At 38.4% G+C, this 18,812-nt stretch overlaps 2 protein-coding genes across 4 annotated transcripts in view; both read right to left on the reverse strand.

The window, feature by feature from the left end:
• The window catches only part of LOC116246228 (ferredoxin-dependent glutamate synthase, chloroplastic), a 29,422-nt gene extending 21,665 nt beyond the window's left edge, over positions 1–7,757 (reverse strand). The window contains exons 1-6 of one of the 3 annotated variants that reach the window (XR_004170664.2): positions 7,361–7,757; positions 4,332–4,644; positions 3,468–3,910; positions 3,243–3,374; positions 2,341–2,439; positions 2,021–2,091 (exon numbers count right to left, since the gene is read on the reverse strand). Coding sequence is in view for 2 of the 3 variants with exons in the window: in XM_031617987.2 (XP_031473847.1) it covers positions 2,021–2,091; positions 2,341–2,439; positions 3,243–3,374; positions 3,468–3,910; positions 4,332–4,644; positions 7,361–7,633 (1,331 nt within the window). In the remaining variant the exon portion in view is untranslated. Of the gene's footprint in view, positions 1–2,020; positions 2,092–2,340; positions 2,440–3,242; positions 3,375–3,467; positions 3,919–4,331; positions 4,645–7,360 lie in introns of those variants that run through there. The other 2 variants (XM_031617987.2, XM_031617988.2) reach the window with 2 other exon arrangements.
• A 5,731-nt stretch (positions 7,758–13,488) lies between these two features.
• Positions 13,489–14,932, reverse strand: LOC116253594 (endochitinase 4-like). Its single transcript, XM_031628502.1, has 3 exons — positions 14,610–14,932; positions 14,031–14,148; positions 13,489–13,938 (listed from the first exon to the last, which is right to left on the reverse strand). The coding sequence occupies exons 1-3, from the start codon at positions 14,905–14,907 to the stop codon at positions 13,644–13,646; spliced, it is 711 nt and encodes a 236-aa protein (XP_031484362.1). The 5' UTR covers positions 14,908–14,932; the 3' UTR covers positions 13,489–13,643.
• Between the last annotated feature and the right edge of the window lie 3,880 nt (positions 14,933–18,812).

Genomic DNA, 18,812 nt, shown 5'->3' on the forward strand with positions numbered 1-18,812 from the left:
CTAAACATTAATGCACTTGTTAACCATTGCCAGACGCACTGTGGAACATTTCAACTTCAAATTCTTTTGAAATTCCCAAATTCTGACCCACCAAGAGAAAAGATTAGGGTCTGACACAAGTCTTAAAATGTGAGCCATCCAAAATACCATGGTAAGGCATAAAGAAATCAGTATGTCTCATACAAGGATTACCAAATACACTCCTAAAAAAAATTCAGCATATGTAAGAATTTAATGTTGCAGAATCATACCAGCACCACAATTCCACTTGCAAATATGTGTGCAATTGTCACTACCAAAGTTGTCAAAGAAATTTTATTGTTTATATATATATATATATCAGTGTTGTACATATCGTACGATACGTACCATCGCGTTTCAAAACCGCGATATATACACCACCTGTATCATAAACATGTGGTGTATTGTGCCTGTATCGCACATATCGTACGATACAGGCACCGTATTGTACGATACAGTTATGATATGTTACAATACAGTTATGATATGTTATGTACTTATGTCATGTTCCTTGTTGTGCTTTCTAGATTGATATTGACATATGGTTATGAATTTTGATGTTTATGAATGATGAAGTAATGAACCATAACTTTATAGCAATAATAAGTCTATCATTCTGTAAAACATGTTTTTTATGAAGAATATATTATTCTTTATTTTTTATGATTTTTTCGAAATTTTTTCTATTTTTTTAATTAATTTAAAAAAAAATTACGATATTTTACGATACAACGTATATGGATAATAACCAATCTCCCAAAGCAGAAAAAGTACATTTATTAAACTTGAACTCACTGAGGAAGCAGCTGTATCCATACATTTGTGTGAATATGCACATATTTATTTTCTCTTTGACTGGAAACTTCTGCAATCAATGAAGTCTTTGTTTTTGTTATGTCACTTTGAAAGCAAGCAAAAAGGTTCAAAATCATCCCTACCAAAAATGATACTGAATAAGAAAAATAAAGATGTCACTCGGTTAGAACATGTCCCACCAAAGGACAGCATAAACTGAACTGATCTATATGCTGGAGAAATCTACAGGCACCAGGCTCCACTAGATAGAACAGCATTTGTTGCTTCTAGAAAATTTAGCAGGATTACGGCAGGTTAGCAGTCATGTCCAACTTTCAACCCCAAATATGGTGTATCTATGACACAGAGGGATATGCTTTTGATAATAGTAAGGCAATCCTTCTCCCTTCAAAGCTCAATTTGACAGCTCCATATATGGCAGTGGAAGAAGATAGAGAAATCACCCATCTCATCCTCCATTTGCATTCTGGTAGCAGAAATCATCTCGGTGCACTTCATAAGACTTAGGAATGCATTCCTTGCTAAAGGCATCTTCTTGGCATTTAGAGAACCATCCAGCCTAAAGGTCCATGAGCATATCCTAGAGACAAAAAGTTCCTAACCTTAAGAAAAACATCTGAGAAAAGCCAATCTTTTGATATTTTGGACCTTGAGCAGCCACGCCAACAAGATAGCAGCCAAGTGGTCAGGAGATACAATTTCTTCAAGGTTATTAGACATTGCAGTATTGCACCCTTCAATCTCTGCGTGCAACTGCATCTTCAGTTGATCCTGTCAACTGCACCTTTTAACTATCATAGTCTACACTAGAGAGGATGTAATTCAAGTTGTGTGCAAGGCACAAGCTGATCCAGGCAGCTGGTTGTGACCCAAAAACCTTGGGATAAGGCACAGAGCAAGTCTTCTTTTAGCAGGAACTCGGGCTTGAAATAAAATGAAGAATAAGCATTATGTAGTATGACTGAAACTCCAACCTGTATTAGCTGGATGCCTCCCCTTGCAGCAGTTCTCTCAGACAATATTCTATTTCACGAATATATGTAGTTGAAGGATGAGAGGAATTAAATGATTAGCCAAACACTAACATAGATATAACGACAACCGTTTGGCTCCAACTACCATCATTGATATAGTGACAATCATTTGGCTAGGCACATTATAGATCTAACAAAAGACTGAGCACCTGAATAAGAGTAAAGCAGGACCATCCCATGCCTCCATTTGGCCTTTGTAATAGTCATAGAAGTCAACAACCTACAAAGAGGGGAAAAATAAAAAGAATGAGAGAAATCCCAAAAGATATCCACCCAATGTAATGAAAAAGACAACTTATCAGCAATCTTGATCAGTTCTTCATACAAGAAAAAAGCTATTTGGAAAGGAAAATTTTGAAGACACAAAGCCTTTTCTTGCTTCTCACATAGAATAAAGAAACTTATGTAGATTCTGTGGCAGCTATAAGGTAATCTCACATGTTCAGTACTGTGCTTCAAAAGGAAATACCTCTGGATATTTTATTGTTAAGGTGGGATGGTTCTTGTATGCCTCTGGAACAAGAATCATAAGTGCTTCCTCTGCATTACGCCCACTTCTCAGTAACAACTGATCCACAACATCAACAGAACAAGGAAACAAGATCAGAAGAACAATTCCTAAATTCAAGAGACTTAAGCAGTATATCAAATTTATAAGACAGAATTAAATGATGAAATAGACAATTCAAACAAATAAATGACAAATAACAAGCACAGACTTTCAGTATGTTATCCTCATAACTTTTGAAAAATCATCAACCATATAGAAGAATACATATGTATATCTTCAATCTATGGATGATCCACATCCACAGGATATCACAGAATAGAATATCTGCAGCCTATCTACCACCACTGGAAGAATACTGAGACTAACGAGTACTGTGTACAATGGTCAATGAATACAAGACATATTTTTGCATATGGATATTTTTATATTGCTTCATACATGCACACATATACTCATCCAATTATTGCAAAATTATTATTCCTGTAACACCTAATGGCATAAAAATTAGATCCCAATCGCTCATCATTGCAAGAACTCATTTTCAATGTTGTGTCATTACTGGATAAATCAAAGGGAATAAAAGTAAAATTCTAAGAAGACATGTCACATTTTCAAATCAAGGTATCTCCCAACCGAGTAACCTATTCCTATATTACAAATTTATTTGGTCAAAAATAGCATTCTCTGCCAAGTTATGGCTTGTTTGCATCACAATATAAGCAGAACAAACTTGTGAACCTTATGTCCACTTATGGTGTGTGCATAAAACTTAGAAAAACAAAGATTGAATTAACAGAAAGTTATCGAGAAGATAAATTCATATAACATCAAAAGTATGTAATTTCATGAGCTGATCATACTTCAGCAGCACTGTCAAGGTTGGCCGAATCTGATGCCCTTGAATCACCAAAAGGACGAAGTTCATTTTCACGGCCACGCCAAACAGGAGATTTGATTGATGACTCACGAGATTGCATCCAATTCAAGTTTCCCTATGAAGAGCATTAAATGTCTTGTCACTAATTACTACCATGAAATAGTGAACATAATGGATAAAAGCAAACAGTTTAGAGGGAAGACAAAACCTGTATGGTATTTATTTCCCCGTTGTGGCCAAGCAACCTCATTGGCTGAGCAAGAGGCCATCTTGGACTAGTATTTGTGCTGTACCTTCTATGGTAAATGGCAAAAGGTGATTTGTATAGCTCACTCTGAAGATCCAGATAGAACTGCCCCAATACCTCCGACCGAAGCATACCTTTATAGACTATTGTTTGATTAGATAAAGAGCAGAAGTAGAGCTCACTGCCCCATTCCTTTTGTTTTGCTTCTCTTTCAATCAATTTTCGGGTAATGTACAATTCCCTTTCAATGTCATCAACATTGTCTTCTTTTTCCACTTTGACAAACACTTGCTGTATGTTAGGCATCGTTTCTCTTGCATAATAGCCTACTACAGAAACATTTGTAGGTACAGGCCTCCAACCTAGAACCTCAAGCCCCTCTTGCTTCATAATATTGACAATAACTGCAAAACTAGTAAATAGAACATATGAGAAAACAGTAGCATGTGTATAAGATACTATAAGATTATACTTCAAAGGGAATGACATAAATTGCCCAAGATAGACAAGGAAATGATGGACTAATAAGGCATTGTTAGACCAGTAAAATAGGACTCAAAGAACAAACAGTCCAAAACAGATTGAGTTAAATGAACTGACATTTGATACTCCCACTTGGTTGTGGAACTCTTCTGAGTCGGTTGTGGATAAATCAATGCAGAAATGATGAAAGATGGCAGCACAAATTTCATCAATAAATACTTCTGAATAAACATGAACTGACAATGCACATTAACTTTTAAGTAACTCAAAACATACAATGATGACTACAGTTCTCAGCCGTAACTACACTATAAAAGTAAAAATACATAAGCTAAAAGTCACCTGTCTTTGCTTCTTTCAACTGAACCTCATCCTTGGGGAGAAAAACCATTCCCACACCAGTGTTTGACTCATTAAATAGAGCAATTCCTTGTTTGTCAGCCCAATTGTTGAAAAGGTCCCATGGAATGCTGCTCATCACCCCAGCACCATCCCCAGAATCATTATCTGCACCACAACCTCCACGATGCTCCATGCAGCCAAGGGCAGTTAATGCATCACTTATGATAGCATGAGATGCCTTGTGTCTCAAGTTAGCAATGAACCCAACACCACAAGCGCCCCTTTCAGAAATAATGTCCTCCAAATTAACCACCTGCAGGATTGCACATGTTAGTATTATGAACCAGTATACACTAATGCCTGATAAGTTGCAGAATCTTGCATACCTCACCAAGAAATTGTAAAAGATAAGATGAAGTTCAGCAAGTTACATGAAATAAAAGCAGCTAAGCATCTTATTGGATATCCAAAACAGTGACAATTCATAAATCACAAGGTGCAGATAACGTTGGTAAGCATTTGCAAGTTAGTCAATGCAATGGCAGATTTGATTCTTCAAAATGAGAAACAAAGAAATATTATTAATGCAATGCAACACTGTGACTCGAATTAGTGTATCGACCAAAATTCCTATCTCTTCATTTGATGTACCAGACAATGAAAAGAAGAGCATGCACATATCAGCAGACAAAGATACAGATCCATACATAAACAGGAATGTGAATAATATACAGATATGTACACATGAATGCATGTCAGCTAGTCAGAAATCACAGGAATGCACGTATGAGAATCTAAGGCTCGACAAATTGATAGGAAAAACTCAGAAATCTTCTGGCTCTTGGGCCGAATTCCAACACACTACCCAGCCAATCTAACCCTGCTAACTGTGTGTAACAGAGCGGCAAATACTTCATCAAATTGCCAAATCTTTGTAAATTTGATTTCTATTAACCAATTATGTACCCCACAGCTGCCCCTCCCTCTTCCATTTATTGTTTGTGGATGACAATAATCTTGACTAATGGAACCAAGATTTCTCCAAATAATCACATCTTCAGAGCGGGTATGCCTCAGACATGGGAGGAAGTGACTCTGACGGTTGGACAAATCTATCTCTTTTGAGCAAACCCTACCATGGAACTCCTTGAGCTTCTTCCATGGGCACCTTCTTCAAAAGTTTTCCATATTTTCATGGGAAATCCTGACGTAATATTCCAACATTAACAGAGTAGACTCATCAGATCGATAGTGAAAATATGATGTTAGCTCCAGGGACAAGCATTAGGGAATCTTCTTTAAGCATTCTTTTTAGGCCTTAAGTGGGCGTCCTCAAGGATTTGCCAGCCCTTCTCATTTCCTGCAACTATCCTTCTGCAGGTTGATCCCTAATGACCAAGTTTAGCTTTGTTCATTTTTTCCCCAAAAAAAGGAAGAAGAAAAGATTCACAAGGAGCCCAGGGAAAGATATCAAACATTTGGATTTATCATCCTTACTAAAAGTGTTTTCCTTCAACAAGTATTGTCAGCGACTCAGCGGTAAGGGATCAAAAAATACTGGCTTTTTCTCTTTAACCAATCTTACACTTCGTTATCAGTAATCATCGCCAAACAGCCATAGAACACTTCTGCTTTCTATGTAACCCACGATGCAGTTGGTGCATCCATAATCCACAATGTTTTTTGAAGCATCAACTTTTAGCATGCCCTAAAAAGAGAAAGATAAAGAACACGTCTGCAAACAACCACTGATACCTATATTGAGCAACAGGTAATTGCAACTAAGATTTTTATCCTACTCGAAAAAATTATCAAGGATTAGAAGCTTCCAAGTGAAAATATTCAGTAACAGAAAAAGCACAACGTGAAAATGTAGGATGCCATCCTGCCACAGAAGACATATACGAATTTTTCATTGAGTAATGAACAACTCCTAATAAGACTTAAATCCTTAACCTCTTAGTTGCGTGTGTCCAATATTTTATTTCCATATATTCAAATTATTTAACTGATCATCACCATTGGCTACCGAAACCTTTCCTGTTTACAAACTGCATCCAATGTTTCATTTCCGTATACTGAATAACTGAACTGAAGACCAACAGCTTCTGAAGTCCTAACCATCAGAAAGCTGTTTACCGTTAGGTTGAAACTATGATCCCAATGAGTAACTCCCTCGTGGACTCTGCTTATCACTTCATCATACAGTTTCCACATCAGAATTCAAAGAAAACCTTATTCAAGGTAAGACGTCCACGCATGTCGGGTCTCCACACTTTCCCATAATTACAAGATAAGAACGAAAGATTAGCAGACGAACAATTCTACAGAAGCCCTCTACCGGCAACAGCATTTCCTTCTTCCACGCCCACTACACGATAAAATTATCTCATCCAATTATGATGACAACCCAAAGTTATCAACATACGCAAGATAATGATGGATTCAGCTTTTTGGATTTTGAAGAAGAGAAGGACAAGGATCTTAGAACCAGCGATCTAACCAAGTAAAGCAACGCACTGAAAGCCCCATCCATTCTTATGCATTGATAGAATGGATATATGACGAGCTCTCCCGCCCACAGGAATTCCACTAACCCGCCGACCGAATTGGACCCAACCATTATGAAATTCGATGATACGATTAACAAGCCGTCACCAATCATCGTGCCTGACTCCCAGCTTCTTGATTCATAATCCACTTTGCTAGCGCTTCCAAGATTCTAGGAATGTTACACAGAGTATGCCCACCGAGCCCATCAAGAACCCGCCAAAGCCAATGAGCAAACAAGAAAGCTGCAGAGGAAAAGGGGCAGGATAAACCGGGGTATCTAGCCTCCAACAACAAGAAGAAGAAAAAGGATTGAGTAGAGGAATTCCCCAGCATTTGGTGATCACAGCCGAACCAGAACACACTCCGATCACTCAGAATTCCAAAGTACTACCCACCGCCAAAAGCGATTAATCATAGCAAAACAGAACCAATTGAAAACTCACTAACCAAACATGCGATCAGAATTCCAAGCTCACCTTCTTCTGATTGTTCGGCAAGACCGAACTGGCGGCGCGAATCTTTGACCAATTTGAGTGCAGACCTCTGCTTCTTGATATCTGTTGACCTCCGCGAGCTCGTCGGACCGATCTGCTCGAACTCCTCCTGCAGAACAGGCCATTGAAGTCACCGAAAATCAGCCGCTTAGCCTCCGCAGACTGCAAAGAACTCAACGAGCGCGATGAAGGCGACGAAGACGACGATGGAGCGTAAGCCGGCTGGTGTAGCCGGTACAGAGACTGCAGCGCCATTCTGTTCCGGCCGGATAGCGACCGGAGAACGGCGATCGACCGGTAGAGACGTGCTAGGGTTTGAGTGGAGTGGGAGAAGGCGGCAAATCTGCGCAGCACCTTCGAAGGAAGAGAGCAAGAACGCGGGAGTGTGCAGTGAGCAAGGTTAAAAGGCCTCTCGGACCGGCATCTCCCGGTTGGCGGTGCCGCCCTCCCGTTGGACTTTTGGGCGTACGGAAGAAGAGGGGGGCCGCGGGATCACCGGCTGTTTCCGGTCGAGACGTTCCACAAACTTTTGAGGATGTACGGTCAGTGCAGCGCCAAGTGGCTCTTGACTTGCCGGCAGGGACTGACGCTCTTTGGCACGATGACAAAAATGCCCTTGCCGGATTGTTGAGTTTACGGAGAATGGACCAGGCCTTTGTTTAGCCGTTAAGGCTTCTCCAATCTTGGCCCGAGTCGGCTCAACTCGGCCGGACCTGGTCAAGTTTGTATGTGATAATCAACTAAGTGTGACCTTCGAAACTCGGCAAAAATAAGGTCATGAATAAACTGCCCTCTAAGTGCTTCCACATAAATGTGGCCTTGTTCTACCACCTAAGCTCACAAACCAGGTTTTCAAAGCTAGTTAAACATATCATTTAAACATATATAACATAACTTAAGGGTTGTACGACATTTATAGAGATACCAATATTTTTCAAAATCTCAACTTTTCACACTTAAATTTTCGTAAGTAAATATAGATTTGTGTTTTTGGTTTAGATCAAGTGAAAAGCTACTGAACACTTTTGTCTTACATGCCAACTTGCAAGTTTCTCATTTACCATGTCAGATTCGATGTTCAAACTCCTAGTCATCCTTCATTAGTGAGTTTTCATTTACAGCAAATGACTAAAACCATGTGTGCTCCTCAAGTCCAACCTGATTGCATGTAAATGGCCAGACTAGAGTTAATCCCCGACTTCATGAGGTCGGGTCTGAAAGAAGGAGCGGGCTTTTTGTAATATACGGTCGCCTGGGGGCCTAATTTCGGAAGCGTGGGTCTAAATCCCAAGTTAAGGATCGCGCGTGGTGGTTGGTGGTTTTTGGAAAAAGTGAAAGGCCAAGATTCGGCTTCTCATGGGAGAGGATGATAAGCATTTGTTTTTTTCCCGTTGGGCAGATTGTTCTGTGGGTCCCACCCTTATTCCCTGAGCCGATGAACACCACTTGACCTTCATCCACAACGTTTGGCTTCCTGATAAGCGGTGCGAACCAGAGGATTTATTAGTTGAATTTCGCTTTTAAATAATTCAAGGTTGGTATTATTCTAATATGTTAACGTTTGGTCCACGTTCTACAGTGAGAACGTTATCCACCGTCAGCCAATGCATTGTGGCTTTACTTTAAAAAAATAACCTCTCATAATTTTATTTTATTTTTCTTTTCTTTTTTTTTTTTAGTAATCCAGTAACACGATCATTTTAACTTTTTTACGTTTTCAAGCTAACGGACTTCTCCTATCTGGAAATTGTCAACTAGATCTGGGTACGTGTGAAAAAATTTAATCTATGAGATATGGCAGTATTATGAGAACTCCCGCGTGTTTGAATCGCAGAAATGTTTTCTCCGCAACACAACACGTCCCTTGTTCTAAAGTCAATTTTTTATATGGCTCTGGCACAAATATGACACGCTGTTGGACAAATTGTCTGCCCATTTTAATAGTTTCGATAACGAAACTCTACATAAAAACAACCTTTTCTTTTCCTATTACGAGCTTTTATAAAAGGGCTGGATGTTTTGTTAATTATATAGACGACATGCTATACATTAAACAACTTCCAACCAGGCCTTTAAGTTCTACCGAGGATTTAAACTCAAAATTCGGTGTTTTAGTTCTAAATGCTTGCTGGAGTAGAAGAAATTTGTAACGGGTCAGGAGCTCCGATATAAGGTCAGATCCCTGGCCGTTTACAAAACTTGATATATATTATTCAAACAGTACTTGGCGTGCTTTTACTGTCGCAGGTGAAAAGACATAACAAACAACTTGCTGACATTGTTTTGCCCAAACAAAGTTTTGTACCTGTGAAACAGCATAACAAACAACTTGTTGTGACCCTAACAATTCTGTTCAAACATGGAGTTTTGTACCTGTGTGTTGGGATCCTCTGGCATAAATATTAGGCTTGCATGGCGTTTCTATAATTTCTTTCTGCATTGCAACTCGTTGATTGCTTGTTAACGAAAACGGGGATGGAAGCTCCCTCCCGGCAGGATTGCGTTGGAAATGTAGATGTAATCACAATATAACTTTTACAATAATATAGCATTTTTTGGAATTATATATGTTAAGAACATATGCTCAAAGAATGTTAATACAAAAGGATTCTGCTGGCATCCAAGAACGTCATTAATGATTCAAATGTCAATCTTCGAATGCACCATTTCAAAGTGATCATGGACAAGCTTGATTCCATGTACCAAAACTAGTGCATGCCAATGAAAGGCTGCTGGGAGACAGGCTCCCCTCCATTTATCAACAACAAAAATCGGCTATTTACAAGAAAGTACAAAAACTAGTGGCTATTGAAACAACAGCTGATCTGCTTACGTCGTTACATTGTGGACGAGTCTCATGATCAGCTCGTCTTATTATACATGTACAACCTCCTATACCTGTTCTCATTAAATGCAATTGAGATGCAAGTCATAAAAAGAAGAAGACGGATGTCCACTTGCTACAATATTTGGCTGCCTACTTGTTTCATTGCTACTTGTCTTGTTCTTATTTTGTTCATGGACGGCATGTATTTGACCACATATGACATTTTGAAGAGAAAAAATCATGCATTTTTTTATTATATGCAATAAATTATCTTAGGTTTTGGCATTTATTCAAAGGTCCAAATCGCATATAAGCACAAAAAAATTGGCAATTATGCATACCATCTAATCTCATGTGGCCTAGTTCAGTCCCCTGCCCATGAAGCATCAAAGATGACCTCTTCATCTTATAGGTTGTTTGCTTATGAGAAACTAAGTTACTAGTGGAAGTCAATGATACAGTATCTTTAATAGCATACAACATGTTTTCTCATGCTTCTTTGGTAGTTGAGATAGACAGAACAGGTGAATTAACTAGTTAATTACTTAAAAACAGTTGAGTGCAGGGAAGGAGCCAAGAATTTTTTCTTGGAGGGCCCAACTATATGTTACAATATTTTTGCCAACCTTGCCTATGTTGACTGATAACACCTAGCTTCCTGTATAAGCTATCCATGTCCTTGCTGTGTATATATTTTACCTCCTTTACTGCAGCAATCCCTCTAAACTTTACAGCTATTTGTATGAGGTTTCCTGCAATATTTTTGTGTCCATAATATAGTTGATGTGCCCTTGCTTCTTAAATTTTGTTAATCTTGCATTGCAAACTTTACATAGCATTGCCGACCACCAACTCTCAACGGCGGAATTATAATGGATTGAAGCCTCAGTGTTCGCCAAGCATGACCCTCTGTGTGTTGAACTTTCATCCTTTTTATTCCACAGCATATTTCTGTAGGTTTTTTCTTCAAAATGGAGGTTACATACACTACCAAAAAATAAAATGATTGCACCGACACATGGAAAATATGACGTCAATGTAAGTCTACTTTTACAGACATTCAGAGCCAAATGTTGGTAAGTATGAAACAACTGTAAAAAATAAAAAAATGGCCAATTTTACCGATGTGTTATTATCATTGCGTTGATGAAATCGTTGTTCAAGATTACGGACGTTCGGTTGTGGTCATCGTTAAAAAGTACATGTATCGATATAGTTTTTATCAAGGTGTGACTTTCCTCACATCATTGAAACTTATCTCCACCGAAACATTACTGACATATTGCAAGAAAGGCTTTCCCGACTTATTACCATCATCTAAACCTTTCTTCTCATTTCTTTTTCTTTCCTCATTTCTTTTCTCTTCCTTCTTCCTTGCCTTGGCGAATTTGTAGCGGCTTCAGGTGTTCATCGTGTTTCTTGATTACTTAAAGTCTGAAAAGGTTGGTTCCTCAATTTCATTGCCCATTTTTTATAATTCTATATGATTTTAAGTTATAATATACTTGTGTGGTATATATACAAATTTTTTTTGACAAGATATCGTCTTTTGGATAGTATTTAACCGTGAAACTTTGAAAGAATGTTTGCGGAGCCTAGCACCTTTCATTGAATGTTATCAGTTTTCAATTGATTTGATTACACAATACTCTTGAGAATGAGATCCGCTCAGAATCTCGAGACGACGGCTTGGCCATGTTCCCTCGTGACTTTGTCCCACGACTTTAATCCATCGTGAGTATACAGTTGCAGAATTCAGAATTTAATTTACTGGCATTTGTACCATATGGAATACTGATACTGCCATGCAGAGACTACTCTGTGTGTGTATTATAGTCCTCCTACTTTTTCACGGGAACGCCAATCCCATTTATTTCCTCTCCTTATTGCTTCTTACGTATCCTCTAGGGGGACGTATCAGTAAATATTTCATGAATGGGTAAAGTCATGGAGGCACTTGTTTGAATGTTTCATAAATTTACCCAAGTTTAAAAACCAAATTCATAAAATTTCCTATCCCAAATATCCCTTGCTTACTCTTGTTCCTCAAGCCCCTCTTGCTTCATAATACTGGCAATAACTGCAAAACTAGTAAATAGAACATATGAGAAAACAGTAGCGTGTGTATAAGATACTATAAGATTATACTTCAAACGGAATTACATAAATTACCCAAGATAGACAAGGAAATGATGGACTAATAAGGGATTGTTAGACCAGTAAAATAGGATTCAAAGAACAAACAGTCCAAAGCAGATTGAGTTAAATGAACTGACATTTGATACTCCTACTTGGTGGTGAAAATCTTCCGAGTCGGTCGTGGATAAATCAATGCAAAGATGATGAAAGATGGCAGCATAAATTCATCAATAGATACTTCTGAATAAACATGGAACTGACAATGCACATTTAACTTTTAACTCAAAACATACAATGATGACTATATTTCTCAGCCGTAACTACACTATAAAAGTAAAAATACATAAGCTAAAGGCCACCTGTCTTTGCTTCTTTCAACTGAACCTCATCCTAGGGGAGAAAAACCATTCCCACACCAGTGTTTGACTCATTAAATAGAGCAATTCCTTGTTTGCCAGCCCAATTGTTGAAAAGGTCCCATGGAATGCTGCTCATCACCCAGCACCATCCCCACCACCGTTTATGCACTGAAGCAAGACAGAACTTTGACGACATAAAGGTATGACTCTGGTTTCCATTTAGTAAACATTTTTTTTTTAAGGATCGTTTCGTTAAACTAATTAGAAGCTACTCCCAGCTCAATTTTAGCCGTACATCGAAAATTTCCTTTAATACTTTTTGCGTTAATTAGAAGCAACCTTCACAAATGAGTGGAGCTATTGTGTCGTTTAAGTTGAAACTTTATCAAGGTCTAACATTGGATGTCGATAAAAGTTAAAAAAAAAAAATTGGCCAATTTTACCAACGTGTTACCATCCTCTCGTCGATGAAACTTTTCATCACTGAAGATTTTATTGACGTTCAGTTGTAGTTGTCAGTAAAAAGTAACTTATTACCTCCATCTGAATCCTTCTTCTCATTTCCTATTCTTTTCTCTTCCTTCTTCCTCCCACTGGCGATTTTCTAACGGCTGCAGGTGTTGAACTGCCATGGAGGAGAAGGATTTAATTTGATCAACTTTCGTCTTGAAATGGACGAATGCTCTGTTATCATCTCGAGATCCATGGCAGAATCCGTTAAGATCAGAGCCATGCATGGAGAAGGGTTTAATTAACTTCATCTGATCGTCAACTCAAGTCGACTTTTTATTTAGAGAGTACCCCTACAGGAGGAGTCATTTATTACATACGGCTTTATTTATTTCAGTAATATAAGTTCACACAAATATGAACGTAAGGATGAGTAGCAAGTGCAGCTGCTGCCAACCGCCCCACCGCTTCTCCATTATTTTCAAGTCGATCAGCAATAAATGTTCGGTCCGGGAGTCACACCAAACTCCCTGCAGAACCTGAGATAGAACTCAACTCTGCTCCTCACAGCATCTGGCCTTCCTCCTCCGCATTCGCCGCCGTTGATGGCCCTGATGGTGGACCCGAATCCACGGCCGGTGGTGATCCCGCTGTGGCACCTGCTGTTCTCCATCCAGAACCAGACCGCCGTCTTGAAGGACACAGTCCCGTCCAGAGCTACGAGGTCAGGGTTTCTCAGTAGATTCAAGCTTAGATATCGTCCTGCTGCACCATAGTTGTAGTTCCTGCACACAATCATACGTATGGATCAGAAACAGGGAGGTCAGGGAGAAACCATGCAATATGTCAACTAATAATAACATTATATATGAGTTACCAAGTAAGCTGAAGGGGGCCTCTGCCATAGTAGCTCCTGCCTGGCAGACACGGATACTGCCTTGCACTTGGACTGCAGTATCTTGATTGAGGCCTTATTTCTCTAGTGTAGCACAAACCTGTTCGATCGTCATCGTCATCCAAATAGAAGTTATATGAGTATGCTGGATCATCATATACCAGAATTCTTTAGAATGTTTTGGTAATCCTAATCTTTCAGTTTGTGAAGACTGTACGAATGAAGACGAATCTGTTCTCATTGACATCAAATGACTCGGCCGTTCTTTTATCGATTATAGACAGTATATCAAAGCTGGTAACAGCTAGTCAAAGTTTCGACAATAATTTCCGGAACGAAATCGAGAAATTTCCGGAGATAATCAATTTTAATGAAAGATAACGATCTTACAAGTTATGAAGAAGAAAAACTCCGCAAGAATACTGACCATTTTCTGAAAAGCCATTGATATGTTCAGCAGCTTAAAAAATCACATAATTATTGCGCGATGATGCGCCATGAAAAATGATTCTGTTCATTACGCAGTGGATAATTAGCAAGACAAGGGAACAGCATATATACTTCCAGTCTCGTGCATCACATTGGCAAGGAAAGCGGCCATCTCCCTCTTCCTGGTGACGATGGTGCCGGTGGTACCGAAGCCGGCGAAGCTCTCGGCAGCAAGAATGAAGGCATTGTACGTATACAAACGCTTCCCGGGGCACCGGCTGGGAACGGCAGCGAGGAGGCGATTGTAGAACCGAGGGGTCACAATCGTCCTTGGCTGCGGAGGGCCCTGTGCTGAACCCAACTCCAGCAGCAGAGCCACCACCATCATCACCATTACCCCTACCAACCCCTTGCAACTCTTCCTCGCCATCTTTCCAAGCTGTTTCTAGTCACCTGATCTTTCTTGCACACATCTTTCGAACCCATGAAAGGTATTTATAGGAAAAATTCTTGCTGCTAGTTTTTTTTTTGTTAAACAATTACTTATAAATCACTTGTAGATCTATCAATCTCTAATATGAGCCTACTTGGTACATCTTAATTAATAAACAAGGCGTCGATTAAAGTACTGCCCATTTGAAGCTGACAGAATCGCTTACTTATATTAAGTCAAGCACGATTTATTTAGTATTATTTACTAATTTTGACTTGGTAATTGGTTATATTTTTATCAACTAGAACATAGAAATCAAAGGTCCAATTTTATTACATGAACTGTATAGGACGTTGGTGAAATTGAGGTGAGATCCCGTTGCACTTAAGGAAAGAACAAACTTTCCGGTGACAGTTCCTTCTGTGTTTCTCTAACGAATTTCAAATTGATTGTCGGATTTTCAATTTCTTGATAAGAAAGAACACACAAAATGGACACCCACAGTACAAGTTTGTTTGGTAAGAAACGTTTTAACATAAAACGGGTAGAAGCACAAAGAAAGTGTTCATAGTTACAGGGATCACCATGTTCTAACCTGAGCTGTTCAAACAAGTTAATTAAAGTTTTATCATCTAACAGACAAATCAGGCTCCATTTTTTATTTTACTAATTTGGATGCCGTGGGTACGATCTCCTATTGGGTCCCCCAAATCCCGCGGCTCGCAGGTCTCAACACGAATCTGGAAGAGCTCGACGGCCTGGCCATGTTCCCTCTTGACTTTGTCCTTTCCATTTCGCTTTGTCCGACGACTTTGATTCATCGTGAACATACAATTACAGAATTCAGAATTTAATTTATTGATATTTGTACCATACGAAATACTGAATTTTAGAATCCTCTCTGGCCACATCTAATTCATCTTCCCCCATATTTTTTTCTCTTAAAAAATTCTTGCTGGTCGGTGCAGTTCCTTCTTTTTTTTCTTCTTTCTTTGTCTTTTTGTGCTTCGTCACCCATTTTGTCCTACATTTTCAATTTCTCTTTCTCTCTCTCTCTCCATATATATATATATATATATATCGTGAGTTATGATGCATCATCCCAATGCACCCAATAAATATACAATAAAAAAACAAAGGTGGAAGTTATTGTATTCTAGGGATTTTCATAAAAACAAATGCTATTCTTAGTTTTTTCACTTGTTTGCTATCGTTTTTGTCCTTATAAAAAGCAATTTCTTCTTACTGATTAAGAGTATTCAGGTTATTATGCATTCTAGTGCAGTGTACAATATTTAGGAATCAAAGTACATTTAACTATCTTTATATATATATATGTGTGTGTGTGTGTGTGTGTGTGTGTGTGTTGGACATGTAAGATTATTTTAAATGATGTTCACATCGTTGACTTAAAAAAATTTAAAGAAATACATCTAAAAAAACGTATTTTATAGATTTATAATGTTGTGACTATGAAGATAAGATTAAATATTGCATAAATGTTAGGATAATTCTTCCATATTCTTACCTGCATTCATTAACAACTTAGCTGCAGCTTTTAGCTTGTTGACATTACCTTATATTTTTCAAATGGTGGACGAAAAAAGTGTCAAACTACATTTTTCAGTTTTCCAACAAGACATAATATATTATCAACCTAATAGAAAAACCCCATATTTACTTTTATAGACAATAAAGTTGACTGATACCTCAGCCCAAGAATAATTCTGGACCAGCTGGTAAAATACAATACCTATCAAAAAAACATGAAATTAAAAAATAACCTTATTTAAATAAACAAATTAAACTTGAAAATATTGTTGATAGAATTTGCTATTCAATATCTTCAAATGGAATATAATCGCAACCTTTTATTTTTAATCCAGCCTGATATCAGCCCTACCATACATTTCATTGATTACAAACTGTGCGGCCTGTCCACACTGTGCCATGGTTCGAAGCAATTACAGGATCCACAAAAACAAACGGCTTCAAATTTAAGCACTAAAAATTTAGTCGGTTTTTTTTTTTTTTCCCTTTGGCGTGGAACTAGAAAATATCCATGATATGAACTGGGTTTCGTACTATATCTTGCCTACCCAGGAGCACCTAGTTTTGCCATCCGGTGAAAACACAAACGCGGATGTCAAAATCTGAACAATTTAAGTCTTAAACCATTTGTTTACTGTTAAACATGCAGTTTTTATATTTAGGGGCTGTTTGATGAGGCTGGAATTGTGGAATTATACAATTAAATTTTTTATTTTTGATAAAATGGGAATTATGTTCCCAAACACAAGAGTTTTGATTTCAGAATTATAAGCCTGTTCATGAATCAAAATTTCAAAATTGCGATTCTACCTTAGGAGATGGAATTATGATTTTAATTTTTTTGAGTTTTTTCATCTCTTTAGAGTACATTTCATGGTGGTTTTAGTTCATCAACCCTACAATTTTCATTCATTTTTTTTATTATACACATCTTTAATTTTGAAACCAATATTCCAAACCATCAAACACAAAAGAAAACTAAGACCCCAAAATTTTGTACTTTGAATTTAATTCTAAAACCAAAATTCAAAGTCGGCAAATGCCCCCTGAACAGGCGCAGTAGGTTTTCTTCCATCATTGACTTGACGCATTCAGAAAACGCGGCAGTTTTCTTTTCTTCCAACAAATTCAAGAGAACACATAAAAAAATTTAATCAAGTCTTCGACGTTTTTGAAAAGGATGCCCGTAGGGTCGTGCAGTACCAACAAGGACAGTCTACTGCTTTAACAAAATGACATCATCTACTAAGTTTCCTGGCTCTGAATTATTCATTAGAAAACTCTGAACTGCCGGCCATCTCTGTGTGCTGAGATGATGTTAGCAATATTTTACTCAACGCATTGACATCCAAAAACCCTTAAAATGGAAAGGAAAGCGTTTGCATGGCTGCCAAAATAGCTCCAACCAGGATAAGGGAGTAAGGCTTTGAAGGACGTCAAGAACAGGATAGCTTCGGTGTCTTTCTCAGCACAAAGTTGTGGGCTTGCCTTTTCCCAACTTGCTAATTTAAATGCGGTCTAGGGTTACCGATCGTTTGAAGAGAAAATTAGCGCAATATTTAAATTCCAGTTCCGCTAGATGGGTGTGGACGTTGTTAGTTTCTACATCGTGCTCAGGGAATCTTAGAGGGAAGAAACCTCAGTATGTTCGGTCTTTTTCCACAAGAGAACCACGATGAGCATTGACATAGTAGTTACTTTGAAGTTAAAAATGTAAAGAGGGGGGAGATCCCTAGCACATGAAGCTCCCCCTCTTTATCCTTACCTTCTAAGCTTAAAGTTGTGTCGGAGTGTCGCATTCTACACCATTTGTAGCCCTCCAGAGTAGCCGTCATAGGAATCAGTTAATGGCCTGTAGGCATACCGCCATGCCAACCAACTATGCTATGTCCCTCGAACCAACTATGCTATGTCCCTCGAAGTAAAAATTTATTACAAAGTGACGCGAAAAAGTTAAAAGTCAAAAATTATACATTCAAAATTTCTCAATTCTGGAATGGAGACATTTTTTGGGGGCATATTCTCAAAAGGAAAAGTTAAGAAGTCAAAGTATACGTTCAAAATTTCTCATTTTTGGAATCTAAACAATGTTTTTGGAGGCATATGCTATGGACCATCTCCACATATAGTCATTGTTGGCAAATTCGGTGAGTTGACTTGACAATCGCCCGAGTTGGCACAGGATTGTCCTGACTCATGGCCATCGTCCTCTCATTGAGCCGCGAATCAGGACCCAAACAAGTTAGCACCAAAATTCGGTGACTCACTAGATCCGTGACTCATATCGGAATCACCCAAGTTTGGTTCTAACTGCTTTAAGGTGCAAAAATTAATCTTCGTTCTTAAGTTAT

The sequence above is a fragment of the Nymphaea colorata genome, chromosome 1 (genome assembly GCF_008831285.2).
Source record: "Nymphaea colorata isolate Beijing-Zhang1983 chromosome 1, ASM883128v2, whole genome shotgun sequence".
In the NCBI taxonomy this organism is placed as follows: Eukaryota; Viridiplantae; Streptophyta; class Magnoliopsida; order Nymphaeales; family Nymphaeaceae; genus Nymphaea; species Nymphaea colorata.

Excerpts from the sequence above, each read along its gene's own strand:
- LOC116253594 (XM_031628502.1), bottom strand. The coding sequence starts at position 14,907 with ATGGCGAGGAAGAGTTGCAAGGGGTTGGTAGGGGTAATGGTGATGATG. Across the intron at positions 14,149-14,609 it reads TGTGATGCACGAGACTGGAA|GTTTGTGCTACACTAGAGAA; the intron begins GTATATATGCTG and ends ACGATCGAACAG. Across the intron at positions 13,939-14,030 it reads GGCCCCCTTCAGCTTACTTG|GAACTACAACTATGGTGCAG; the intron begins GTAACTCATATA and ends GATTGTGTGCAG.